This window comes from Dicentrarchus labrax, unplaced genomic scaffold, assembly GCF_905237075.1.
Source record: "Dicentrarchus labrax unplaced genomic scaffold, dlabrax2021, whole genome shotgun sequence".
In the NCBI taxonomy this organism is placed as follows: Eukaryota; Metazoa; Chordata; class Actinopteri; family Moronidae; genus Dicentrarchus; species Dicentrarchus labrax.
In genome coordinates, this window is record NW_026136704.1 from 33,623,721 (window position 1) to 33,638,426 (window position 14,706).

The 14,706-nt window shown below is 39.4% G+C and overlaps 1 protein-coding gene across 1 annotated transcript in view; it reads left to right on the forward strand.

Annotated features, from left to right (window-relative positions):
* Window positions 1-14,706, forward strand: part of cpne4a (copine IVa) — a 47,960-nt gene that overhangs the window by 5,757 nt on the left and 27,497 nt on the right. The window contains exons 2-3 of the mRNA XM_051399353.1: window positions 3,350-3,543; window positions 12,230-12,412. Coding sequence (XP_051255313.1) covers window positions 3,373-3,543; window positions 12,230-12,412 — 354 coding nt within the window. The 5' untranslated portion in view covers window positions 3,350-3,372. The remainder of the gene's footprint in view (window positions 1-3,349; window positions 3,544-12,229; window positions 12,413-14,706) is intronic.

Below are 14,706 nucleotides of genomic sequence, written 5' to 3' on the forward strand. Positions count from 1 at the left end.
AGTGTCTGAACATTCTCAGTGCTTTTATTAGTAATAAATAATAAAATAAACATATATTATAGTTATTTCAATTAGCAGTAATATATCAATATTAATATAACGGTATGTATTACACTACAGTATGAATAAAATACAGCACAAATAGGCCAAATTACAACCTACTAGTAAAAATACAGTAAAATACTGTTTTATAGTGATACAGTTCTATATACTGTAAACTGCATTACAGTACAGTTACAGTAGTTTATTGTAAATCAAAATACAGCAACTCGCTGCCAATAACTTCCTGTAAATATACAAGGAAATCATTTACAATGAGTTAATTAAAGGCTTTTCAAAATAAAGTGTTTCCTATCAAATGAATGGAGAAACGAAGGGCTCTCTCTGTGAATGCTAAATTAAAGATAAACTGAGTTTATTTTAGCTGATTATTCTTTCACTCGTAGAAATATATAAATTTTACATGATTAAAATAAAATTTTTGGCTCAAGTTTTTTATAAAATCTTGTGGATTTTTTGTCTTTTTAATGTTTATTAAAGATATTTACACTGTAAAACCAATGCAATGAGCTATAAATACATGTGAACTCTGCTATAATACAATAATCAGACTTACATTTACAGCAGAGTGCTGTTATTATTGGATTGTTATTATTTTAATATGAATGTTAAAAGTTACAGAACTGTAATAAAAGTCATTATCTGTGAGATTACAGTAATTGTATCTGGACAGTTTACCTTATACACTGATAAACAACATTTATTCAACTTCCATCATTATACAACATATCTAACTAACTAATACATTAAAATTACACAACAAATACTTTTTACTGTTAATTGTCACAAACAAGGTTAATAATTAAGGTTTAAACTATTAAATAAACAGTAAATATCTGTGGTTATCGATTTTTAAAATATATTTTTATAGCTTTGCAAATGTATTTTAATCTTTTTTTTAGTAATTTTAAGCAGTAATTTATGATTATTTACAGTTACAGATTTTTGATGTAAATTCACAGGATATTTTATGTTCTTTTATTAATATTTTTGATCTATTTTAAAATACAGAAACAATCTGTAAAATAAATGTACAGATAAATTATGGATAAATTGAGTTTATTTTAGCTCATGCGTTCAGTCTCAAGCTCTGAGAAAAGATTTTTGTGTGGAAGGTAATCAGTGATATTGATCTCACTGGTATGAACTCTATATGTTGGAGGCAGTTTTGTACTTTTATTGCCTTTGAGCAGAGATCCGCTGTATTCGTGACCTTCCAGTGATATCTAACCCTCCACAGTTGAAGAACTGAACTGAGGTCCGTTTATAGACCTCTTCCTCTTTACATCTCGTGTAACTGGAGCCGGCGGTGTGGTGGATATCTTTACTGGCCGATATCTGTAACTTCCTGCTGTGGAGAACATTACTGATGGCCGGTCAGCGGGGGCCGGATGCCGCAGCCTCGCTCTGCTGGTGGTTAATCAGATGAGGCAGAGTGCTGCTGATGGGATAATGGAGGGAGGCGATGAAGTGATTGGTGGTGGTGGAGGGGGAGGTACGAGGGCTTCTTCCTGAGCCAGCAGAAATGGGTTCCTGTGAGGGTGGAGGAGGTTATCTGCTGCTGTGTGATCGGTATCAAATCAGAGCGCAGTCACTGAAATGTTTGCACCTCAAGAAGAAAACGTCAAGTTTCAGCTGCTGTGGAGCAATTTATCTCCGAAAATGTACTCTTTACATCCTAAATGAGAAAACTTATGGTGGAAAAAACACTGAGATCTTTTATTTAAAACCACTGTTTAACTGTTTTTATCTCTTCTGTATGTTTCCTGTCCTCCAGTTTCTGTCCAACAGTGACAGAAAGTCATTTTTTAGGTATTTTCAGGTATTCTTCACGGTGTTTAATGTTCTCAGAGGGCAAAGTGAGTGACGTGAGGCGAATATTCATTCGTATTTGGCCGTTTGGCTGGTCGGCCATTATAGACAATGTGAGACGTGTGTGTATAAATGAGATAAACCCAGAATGAAAGAATCAAATGAACATAGTTAAGAACATAATGTGGTAATTATTTCACAACATAATCAGATGTTGCATGCAATAAAAGGATGTAATGAATGAAGTGACACTGGGGTGAAATAATCTGTTATTCTAATTTAATTAACACTCGTTCAGCGTTCTGGCTGTTGGTTGCATCCATTCTGATCCGGACAGGAAACATTTCTGTGCAATTATAAAATGTAAATCAGATATAATCTGTCAGAGAGGCTGCAAAGGGTTTTATTAAAGCTCACATTCATCCCTCCATCAGCAGGACATTGTGACGAGTCACTCTGCCTCAGACAATGAGGGGCAGAGGGGTTGTTTGGACTCATTGATTCTCTATCGGACTGAGGTCTCTCCAAGGTTACACTGTAAAAAACAGAAAAAAACTGTAATAATTCAGCAGCTGGAGCACCAAAACGAATACAGTAAAAGAACAGAAAATAACTGACTGGTAAAAATATCTATAAAAAATCACTGTATTTTGACAGTTTCCCAATGCTTATACAACATTTATTCAACAGTTTTGTTGTGAAAACTTTTCAGTCAATCAACAAATAAATCCATACATCCATTACAGAACACATTTATTTTTACTGTTAATTGGCACTAATTTTAGAAATGTATTAACAGTATTAAACTTTTTTTTTTTGATGGTTTATGTTATATGATAAATAAGCAGTAATTTTACGATTATTTACAGTCACAGATTTTTCACATTATTTTACATTAGACATGTAAATCCACAGGCTATTTCTGTAACTGTATTAATATTTCCATGTATTCAAAAATACAGAAAGGAATCTGTAAAGATTGTTTTTACAGCGTCCGACCGTCAGTAACTGGACTCCATGCCGATGTCTGTGGTACCAGATGGATTGTAATTGCATTTGATCTTGGATCTATAATATCCTGTAACACAGAGTTTCACATATTTCTGGGGATCCACTCATAACCATGTCGACACAGTTCACAGTCTGCATAAATAAATGAACGTTCCTGACGGTTTTTACTGCTGTTTCTGCATCACCTCACATGTTCTTGAACAGGTAAAGCAGCCATTTTGAAGAGAAATACGTTTGATTGTAACACAACTTCATCATCAGTAAAACAATGAACACATTTTAAATACTTTATAAATCGGAGAAAATAAATTCATTTAAGTTAACAGGGTTTCGTTTTTTTCCTCACAGTAATACTATCAGGATTTAGCTGTCGTGAAATCAGACATTTTAGGCTGCAACAATCCCACTAGAAATGACTGACAGACAAATTTTTCTCCTTCCTTCCTTTGACCTCTGACCTCTGCAGACTTTCTGTCCTGCCCCCCCACCATGAGTGACATCTACGAGTCAGCGGCCAACTCTCTGGGGTTGTTCAGCAGTCCCTGCCTCACCAAGGTGGAGCTGATGCTCACCTGCAAAGGGATCTCGGACCGAGACGCTCTGTCCAAACCCGACCCCTGCGTCATCCTTAAGATGCAGTCCCACGGACAGTGGATGGAGGTAGGTCGCCGTGGCAACTGCACCGATGGTTTCTGGCACCTGAACACAAAAAGCGCATTTGGAGCAACACACTGACTCCATTACTTAAAAGCTGTAATAGAAAAACAAAAAAAACACTGTAATATTTCAGCAGCTGGAGCTTTAAAAAATGGATTTGTAAGAAATACAGAAATTTTGTAGAAAATATGTTTTTCACTTTAATTTTACATAAATTCTTGTGTAATTTTTTGTCTTTTGTTTAATTAAAGAGATTTACACTGTAAAAACAATATAATGAGCTATAAATACAGCAAACAGTGCTATAATCCAAATAATCAGGCTTCAATTTTACAGTTATTATTTGATTTTTATTATTAGGGCCGAGCACTAACAAAGTATTGTATTTGAAGGAACTATTAGTATTATTATTATTATTGCTAATGCAAAATAGCATTTTTGGAGGCTGTAACATGCTCTACTCTGAAATGTGAATCTCATGAAACGCGGTACACAAAATCCTGGAATTTTATGGGTCTCGAACATATGCACAGTAAAATGGCTTGACAGTGCCCCCCTATCGATCAGTATCAAAAGTGGTGCACATGTAGATCATGTTCAGACGTATCAAAAAGTCATATCTGTAACCCAGATTCCCTCTAGCGGTCAAGTTGTTGTTACAAAACATTACAATGCAAGAAGTGGCTCCCCCTGGTGATCAAGCTAGAATGATCTTAGTTCAATTATCAACACATAGACGGTAAACTGAGCACACTTACTCTCAATTTATTCCTGCCCTGATGAGGTAAATCCAGAAGAAAGACATCTTAATACTGGTCTCTCTTATTATTCGATGTGTTTATATATCATGTACCAGTATTTGCTGCAAGCACAAATGTTATTTTGTGTATTATAGTGACTTCTTTCATATTGTTTGTGATGTGTGGTGTCTACTACTACTTACACTGTAAGATGACAAAGTTGGTTTGAACTATAATTCCATTTGAGCATTAACATTAGAGGGTTGTCTTGAGGGTTAAAGAGCTCATTTTCAGATACAACCTTAGGACCTCTTCAGCAGAGCAGCACCTAAAACTGCTGCCAAGTAATTTTAGGGGAAATCAGCGCAGTATATAGATGCAGTCTGCAGCAGTGAAGGGGTCGATCCTCTGTTTTAGTTGTCTGGTCCCTGCCAAAGATGGAGTGACCTCATTCTGCATCTGAGGTCGACTGGTGTGCGGTCTCTCATCTGGAAGCTCTGCTGCCGGTGCTAGAAACACTCGATGACGGCGGAGGACAGCCAAACCTCTATCTGTCACATTTCTGGCTGACAGGGCCTCCTGTCTCTGTCAGCAACAGGATGGGAATCCCAAGTTTGCTGAGTTCAGTGTCGTCCACAGTCACTCTCTGCTGCATACGCTGGTACATTTTGGTGATCTGATGCTTCAGTGGCAATCGTCGAGCCTTTCCACCACAGCTGTTTAATGATACTGCATTTTATTTAGTTCTCTATAAAGGAACAATGTGTTCAACAGATTTCTTTGTATGTAGCTTGTGTAAAGTCAAGCACCCATTACAAACTCAGAAATTTGTCACTTAGCCGTGCAAAAAACACTCATTGGCTCCCTTGTGGAAACTCAGTGGATTCACCATCTCAAACCATTGTATGTCAGCCGTGACAGCTTTGGGGAATCAACAGCAAGATCATTTGGCTGAGCTCCGTGCATTTGCGGCAATAAAGAGTTCATTCATCTGTCGGCTGCGGCTCGGAGGTAGAGCGGGTCGTCCACTAATCGGAAGATACTGAACCCCAAATTGCTCCCTGCTGTGTCATCAGTGTGTGAATGTGTGTGAACGGGCGGATGTGGCGTGTAGTGTAAAAGCGCTTTGAGCGGTCGAAGGAGTACAAAGGCCATTTATCATTTAAGTGTCAAATTTGAAGCAGTTATGAGTGTTGATTGATTTGTCTATAAATGCAATATGCTGAATGGGGAGATCCTTACAGATGGACTGTTCAATATTGAGCCAAGCAGAATTGAGATTATTTGTCCAGTGTTGAATATGCTGAAGAGGAAGTAGTGGTCAAAATTTGGTGCATCAAGTCCACCATATTGTTTGGGTTTTTAGAGTGCAGTTAATTTGATCCTGGGCCTTTTGCCTCTACAGTAAAAGGCATTATCCGCTGAATTTAGAGAGGAGAATAAGCCCAGGGGAGGATTAAGAGGAGTCATGGCAAATAATTATTAAAATAATATATAATATAATAAATAAAATTGTTTTTGGTAGAATTTTCATTTTCACACTGAAAATGTGGCCAATTAAAGAGAGTGGGAGATTGTTCCATCTAACCAGGTCTTCTCTGTTGCTGTGTAGTAACGGGGTAAAATTTTGTTTAAATGTGTCTAACCAGAGGACCCAATTATCACTGCATGCAGCTTTAATTTTAATCTGAATTTTAAAAGTTATAGAACTTAAACAGTTTAATCTATTAAATAAACAGTAAATATCTGGGGAAAAAATTATAGCTTTACAAATGTACTTCTTCTTTTAATGTGAAAAAAAGGACATTTTCTCACATCACATTATTTTACATGAGACATGTAAATTCACAGGCTATTTTTGTAATTGTGTTAATATTTCCATGTATTTAAAAAAATACAGAAAAAAGAGAAATAAAGTAATAGTTCTACAGTGTAGTGGAGAAGAGGTAGAAAGTTTGGGGCGCACTCTCTATACCCACCTTTCCTGTCTATCTTCAGCTGTCTCTATTGAATAAAGGCAATAAAAGGCCAAAAAAAAAACGTTTAAAAAAAACCTTCATATTTAAGGTATAAAAATCTGAATTCTCCAGTTTAAAATTAAAATATAGTCAGATGATTATTTCCAATATTAAATTGAGCCTTTATCCTCTCACACATCATCTGTTTACTTCACCGACAGCGATAATACGAGTGAAAACACAGCTGATCCTCAGGCTTTCCCCTCTTCCTCCCTCCGCTCTCTCTGTTATCAGCCATCTGGAGATGAACTGTCTGGAAGCTGCTTAGGTTCATTACCGGCACGACAGCTGATGAAGGAGCAAAGTGACATAATTCTCTGCTGGCGTCTGTTTGTTTCAAAGATCTGAAGCCTGGAGGAGGAAACGAGTCCAAACGGCCAGCGAGTGTCCTCCAACCTGCTCTGATTGAATCATGATGGTGGTTAACACACTGCCAATACACTGCTAAACACTTCTTCTTCTGCAGTGGTTAAAGAGCAGCCACAGTGGAAACAGTCAGTCGCTTTAATGGCTGCAATTTAACAAAAGTTCACACAAATTACAAACACAAATTTAACAGCTAAAAACAGAATGAAGTAATTGAAGTAATTGAAGTATATTATCTTTTGACAATTTGTAAAACAAGTTGTTTTATCAACATAGATTAGCCTAGCACATAGCATATCTAAGTACAGGAAAGGAGGAAGTTGAAGGTTTCAGACCTTTTTCTCAAGTAAAAAAACTTCTGACCTCGATTGATCTCAACCTGCAGTTTAATACAAGCACATCATTATCTCTCTATCTTCATGCAAATTAGGACCAAATTAGAAAAGATTTTTTACTAGTTCTGCCCTGAGGAATAAAGAAGTAAACAGTTGATATCTGTGTTAACAGTCTGTCCGCTCATCAGAGGAAACACAGCAAACACCACCTCTGAACCAGGATGCCACAATAAAACCTCATCCGCCTCCTCATTAGCTGCTGTGAGATATTGTCACATCAAAGAGGTTCTCCTCCTCTTCCTCAGGGGAAACACTGATCTTTTAATATCAGCAGATTCTCACCAACTCTCAGCTTTTGTGTCTTTTAGCTCCTAGTTTTGGTTTTACAGCACATTTACTGTCTGCTTCTGTTTCCAGCTGCCAAAAGGTTTTATATGAAATTACATTAATAAATCAGCTAACAGCTGTTCTCTATATACAGACACAGAGTCACATGGTGTCTCTCCCTCTGCCTGTGTTGTATCGCAGCCTCTCTGTGGTTTGTTTCCATAGCCGGTCTGCTCCGACTGAAACTGCTGTTTTTATCATCTACGTCGGTGAATTAAGGATTTATTTCCACCAAACCAGAGTTGGTGATTGTTGGAAACACTAACAGAGACGCTTTTAATCAGTTTGATTCTGTTTCTGTTCACTTTGAATGAAGTTGCGATGATCTGAAGGGAAAATGAGTGTTTTTGTCTCTGGAGATTGGAGGTGAGCGGTATTACTGTGAAAATTTGACCATTTGACCGAAGTTTCCCACGACTTTCACCAATCACAGCAGTCCCCCGCACAAAATGTCACCACACTACTAGAGATTTTATTCGCATTGGAACAAGTTGCCTTTGATTTTTAATGAATTATACAAACAAAAACGCTATTACACAAACTATTTTAGGAGTTTGCTGAGACGGGAACTCTGCTGTGGTTCAGTCTGGTCTGGTTTTATGGTGGATGATGTTTTGCTCTATGGCTGCATTTATTAAAGTCGTATCATCGTCCTCTGTCCCTCACGTTGTTCATTGATCTCTGGTTTTATTCAGATCTTCAGTGTGAGCGGCAGTTAGTCGGTCAGGTTTGACATTTGAAGGCAGCAGAGTGGATTTAGCTGTTGTGAAGAATATTAACAAAATGCAGCTGGAATCCAACAGAAATACGACTGTGAGGAACTCTGAATGTGTGTAATATATTCTGTTCTATAAAATCTAGTTTCATTCTTAAATATTGAAAGGTGAGCTTAATAATAATCCCTGAGGTAGTTGTGTGTGTCAGGTTGGTCCACTGTGATGGAAGCAGTCATCAACCAGTGTTTCTGTATTTCTGCTTTCGCCCACAAGGGGACGGGGCTTGGCGTAGAGTACCCAGGGATCCCACGCATCCTGGAAAACCTGGATATTTAGAGACTTGTTTTACAATCACCCTTGAAATTGCTTACAATGACCAAATAATCTTAATCTGTTCAACTCGTCATGTCAAAATGGGTGTTGTGAAAAAGGTCTATTCAGAAAAATCGGCTGTGGTGAGAACAGCAACAGCGTCATGAAAGGGAACGAGTGCTGCCCTGTATTGTCAAGAAAAAACACCTGGAAAATGTCCTGGAAAGGTCCTGGAAAAAGATTTGTTCTTGCACTGACCAAAGTTATATTTAAAAAAATCAATAAATGTATTAAAGGGATTTGTTATAAAACTTTATTCTGTGTCTTTTTGAATTTTGCGGCTGTGTTTCAGTGTTTTGTTCCCTCTGTTTGTGTGATCGGTCAGACCTGGTTTCTGTTGCCCCACTTTATGTCTCGGAGTATTTTTAGCCGTCTGGTGGAAACGCCGCCGAAGCGTCCGCACGGACACAAACTCCTCTCTTCTTCTTCTTCTTCTTCTATCCCTGCGTTTCGTCCCACTTTCATCCTCACCCCTTTACATCAGCCTGAATCTGACAGGAACAAGTGACAGGAGGTCAGAGGTCACACACGATGTCAGCGTGTTCATTCTCCGTTGGTTGAACAGATTCGGATTAAAGGGATATTTCGGATTCTGTGACGTGTGATTTGTGTATTTTTGTCTCCATTAAAGATCTCATTAGGAAACCGACTTTAACTCTGAATCTTTACACCTCGCTGCAGAGTTTCACACAACCCCCACAATCCTCTGCTCACACACAAAATATGTATGAATGTGTTTTTAACATCATTTCTTTCAATATATTTGATATTTTTAGTGCTTCATTAGAGAAGATGTGAAAAAGACAGTGATAACAGCTCTTTCAATCTGAATAAAGTCACATTGTTGTGTTTCTGTAACACTTCCTGAACTCCTCACATTCATACGGACTTATTCCTTCGTCAGTGGCTTCACCTTCACCAATATACTCTTATTGATTTTCCCTCATTTAGAATTTTCTTTCAGCCTCCTCTGTAAATTAAACATCATATTTATTGTGAGTGCACAGTTTGAATTATAATACAGTTCTAAAATGACCATACAGCCTAACGATATCATTAATGAGCTCCTCCACCCTAAAACGTATCATCAATCTGCTGTTAAAATGATCTCAGAGAGCTGGACTTCCATCTCCAAGCTTTTAAATTTCCTCTTTTTACTCCTCTGCATAATTTTTATGAATGAACTTCCTCGGGAGGGCAGTTGTTATGTGGGGTATTAGTTATGCTCCATTATGCACCTGTGGCATTCATCGGAAGTTAGCCTTTGCTGAATCTGACGTGGCACACTCAGACAAATGAGAAAGTTCAGATAAGAATATAAAATGTTATTTCCATGAGGTCCAACGCGTCCTGTTGTGGAAGCTTTCCTCTTTTCAGTTTCAATTTTTCTTACAGCTGCTGTTTGATGTTTGCTTCCAGGAGTTGCTGTATTAAATGGAATCCATGTTTCCTGAGCCACTGGCTGTAACACAACCATGAAACATGATAGATGCCATACTTACAGTTAGTGGAGGTGTGCTTTTCATTTCGCTATCTTCTTGAGGTCTTCTCCTGCATCGATAACTTTCAGTTTCTGAGTCTTACACAGCAGCGAGAGGGACCCATGGTTGCTGAGTGTTAATAAAGGGTTGAACTTGGCAACGGCTGACGGTTCCTAATCACTACTGTTGATCTGCCTTAAACAAGCTGATGGAGGTCTGAGTCTGCAGAACTTTTGCCACAAGGCTGTCTTTATTTCTTTACTTTTGTTTAATTTATAATAGAAAAGGAAACTATGCAGGAATGTTCACTGAAAAGGTTCAGAGTGAGAACAGGTTGGAGTCTGTGTGAGTTTGTGACCATCGTTGATATGAAACATTGACGCTTTGAGATCCGGGGATAATGATTCAGTCATTTTGTTGTCTAACTTCATCATGTTTGAGATTATAAATGTTAACTTTCTTTGTCAGTTCTGCTCTGTTTGCACATTTTAGCTCTTTAGGGCTTTCGGTGTCTTGTTGACAGTCTGCAGGGCCGTCGGCAGCTTTTAGAAGAACCAGTCACAGTTTTTTAATGATGTGCTAAATGAGCTATTTTCTGTCATTTCCTGCCGTTGTTGTCGCTGTCGTCTCCTCTCAGGCTTGTTAAAAAGTGGAGTTCCGGCCGAGGTGGGCTCTCCAGGTTGCAGTCAGGAACCAGAGTCTGACCTTCACTGTCAGTGATCAGGTGTAATGATCCTCCGGAGGAAATATGTGACTGCTGCTGATACACAAAACAACAAAACATGTGTTTGTGCTCCAACGCACGGCAACACGGTTCAACGATTAATAAGATATCATCATATCATTAAATAATTTCCCCCTGGGATTATTAAAGTATTTCTGATTCTGATCATCAACGTCTTAAACATCTTCTGACCAAATTTCAGCTGGATCTGATCAACCTGCAATGAGTAGAACATGAAAGTATAAAACGTGTCATTTCCTGTTGCCAGTAGGTGGCGCTATGACTATATCTGAATCTTTGCATTAAGATGTGTTCAGGGCCGGACTCAAACATATCAAACGTGAAGTTTGTTGCTGTTTGGACACAAAAGTTAAAGACTTCTTGTTTCTTAGACTGTAACTCTTCATTGTGAACAACTTTAGAGTGGAATGACCAAATTTAAAGTACATATGATCAATTCTCTGGGAGGAGTTTGTTCAAATACAAACCCTGGAAACAGCAAAAAGGTGCAAAAATTGGACATTAAATTCAAAATGGCAGACTTCCTGTTGTGTTCGGGCATGGCTCCAGGGAGCTTTTATGTAGCTGCTGCTTCGGCCCTAAAAAGTAAAAAAGTGTCCACATTGTTGTTGAATATGGATGTGATTATAAGTTAAACAGACGTACTGCGCTGTGGCTCAAGTTAAAGTCAGCAGGTCGCTGTGGAGCGTCTCTGCTGCCAGATCTCTTCTTCTGTGTCCTCTCGGAGTCTGGCTGACATCTTCACACATAAACAGAAGAAGCATAAATGTCCAGCAGGGTCAGCGGGAGGACCAGCAGGTTCCCTTCAGCTGACTCAGACAAACTTTAAACGATCCAATTAGAGCGACTTTAATGAAACGTGGTTGAGGAGCTCCAGCCTGAACGCCATCTGTCTGTTAGCACTGCGGCCTGATTACTGCTGATTTACACCTCGACTGCTTTCTCTCTGTCAGCGCTCCATCACCCGTAAGGACTTGTTGGGTTCTCATGTGCCCTTTGTGTCATAAAAAGACTAGTCAGAAATCACCTGTCAATCAACCACGACGCAATGTTTTCTTGTGACCTCTACAAGAACCCTACTGTAAAGCAAGCAATTTATTTTTTCTTCTGCCAAAAGAAGCACAGAAGGCATAAACAGGCTCCTGAACTCATGAAACATGGCAAACATGTCAGCAGGGGTGAAAATGTACGTGTTACAGCACCGATATGTATGAGAATCAGTACGTACATGCATCAAACTCCAAACCCAACAGGAAGTCAGTCATTTAAAATTAATAATAATTAATACTGAAGCTACTTGATCAAGAATGTTTCTTTGACTTAGCAAATTGAGTTGAGTTCAAATTTTCGATGTAATCAGTTCTAACAATTTGTTGAGTTAAATTAACAAACGTATGTATGGTTGTTAAAGACGTAAATATATTAAAGACAGAATTGTTTAAAACTTTCTCCCATTGTCGAGTGCAGGTTGTGGCCCAGAACTCCTTCGGTTTCGTTTCAGGAAGTGTAACTGTTTGTTTCTCCTGCAGGTGGACCGGACGGAGGTGATTCGCAGCTGCGTGAACCCCACCTACTCCAAGGTTTTCACATTGGACTTTTATTTTGAAGAGGTGCAGCGTCTACGCTTCGAGCTGTACGACATCAACAACAGCAGCCACAACGGCCTGAAGGAGGCCGACTTCCTGGGCTCAGTGGAGTGCACGCTGGGACAGGTGAGTCACCTGGACGTATCCCGCCACCGTTGCTCAGACAGATTTCTCTCCTCAAAAGTTTTCACAAAGATATTTTACTGATTATCTGGAACACGAGATCGTGTGTGACCAGGTGAGCCGCCTGCGCAGCCAATGAGAGCAGCTCAACTTGCAGTACGTCACCTCCTCTGGCTGCAAAAAACCAACATGGCGAAGACCAACGGCAAACTCAAGCTAAGGTTAGCCAGCCAGCTGCAACCCAGCCACTAACGTTATCTGGCTGCTGATTGGTTCAAATATGACGCCCACTTCAGTCACAAAGTTGTTCACTGTCACGTCCATGTTTTTGGCCCATGGAGCATGCTCAGTAGAGACTTCCTGTGTTTTTATCTACAGCTGACTTCTATGTTGAACTGCCGTGTTTCTACAGAAGCCCAGAATGGACAAACCAAACACTAACTGTAGGGTATTCAGGTTTTTTCCCTTTTTGATGGACGTTTATAACCTTTAAAAACTCCCGGAGCTTCTTCTAGCCGATCCAAACTTCACACTGTAAAGAAAACAAACATTTTTCTGCCTTCTCTTCTGTCAGTTGTTGAAAATATTGATGTTTCTTCTGTCAGATAGCAGCTGAGGACATAAAAACACCATCAGACTCCATTACAGCCTGAACACAGCAGAGAATAAACTGACTGAACAACAATCTCACTCTGCTCATGTAGATTTTGACATTTTATTATCTTTTTCTCACTGTCAGTCAACTGGCTGCTACTCAAAATATTCACAACAAATATTCAAATAAAGAAATTACAGAAGGAAACTAAAACCTCATTATCCACCGCCAGCAGCACAGTTTCTTAAATGAGAGCTTTCCCTTATAGATTTTGGCGGAAAAGCAAATAATTGACTCTTAAATGTGAAAAAAACGACTAATTTACATAATAGAAACATTTAATGAGAAGATAAAGAGGTCTGAACTCATTAAGGAGATAATTTAGTATTCATACATATTTATTTCTGTACCGACGGTAACGACGTGCTGTTGTTGTTGTTGTTGTTGTCTTTTGGTGGATCATAAATATATTTCATGTTCACACATTGTATAAACCTGCAGTCTATGTAACGCCCAGCAGGGGGAGCTCCACTGGCTGCAATACTTGTCATTGCCATTGTTTCCAAACCAAGAGCAGCCAATGAGAGCAGCTCAACTCGCAGTACGTGACCTCCGCTGGCTCTGACAAACCGCCATGGCGGCGGCATAAAAGCTGAATTCGAGGCTTCAAAACGGCTCTCCACAAACCAGTGGGTGACGCAGCGAAAGGTTCACACTCAAACCCACAGATACGGAAATACGTTCTCGATTTGTCTACGCAGTCGCCATATTGCGGAGGTCAGAGATTCAGACTGCGCTACCACTTCGACTGTGACGCACAAATACATTATTTTGAGTGGATAGTAACTCAAACCTTTTCCCTTAAAGGGAAACAGAACGGTCTGCACACTGTATTTTATTTTGACAGGACAAGCTGCTATGAAGGAAATGATTAGTTTTTGGAGGCTGTGATAAACACATGGTTCAGTTTGAATGTAGAATATTAATATATTAATGATCCGACTGTACGGTACAGTATACATACACTGGATATTTACTGTATGTGAGTGAGACAATTGTGGTTTTGGGGATTAGTTTCAAACACAACAAAATCATTTAATTTCAGACTTATGGATCATAAATATGGTCCTTTGTTTGGAGAGTCTGATGAGCACGTTCTCCATCTGCTGCTGCTCTCGTTATAAACTGCAGTTAATGCTTCTAATCAGAAAGTCTCTGCACGACGGCGGCGACAGGAAACAGCGTTGGAAGAGTCTGAACACGCAGAGCAGGAGACGAAGACGAGGAGCCGCGATGAAACAATAAGATGACGGCTGGAGGCTCTTCCTCCTCGTCTTCATCTCCTCGTCTTTAAGCCTCTGCCAGCAGTGACGCTCGGTTCGACTGCCAGCTCCTCCGCCGGCCAGATGGCTGACGCAGCGATGGAGGTTTCTGCTAACAGGAAGAAGCTCTCAGATAACACTGGCTCACAGGAACAGGGAGAGAAACTGAAGAAGACACGTCAGTGTGGAGAGTTTCAGAGACAAACATATTCCAGTCGGCCTTGTTTGTGTTTGTTTACAGCTGTATTTTGTGGGCGGAAAGAGTGCAGTAGCTAGCGGTGTTAAGCTAACTGCTGAAACAGTGACACGTACACGAGGCTGAACGCTGTAAAATAAATCCCATTCAGAACGTCTCAGCGGATCTGTAACGGTCCGCCTCG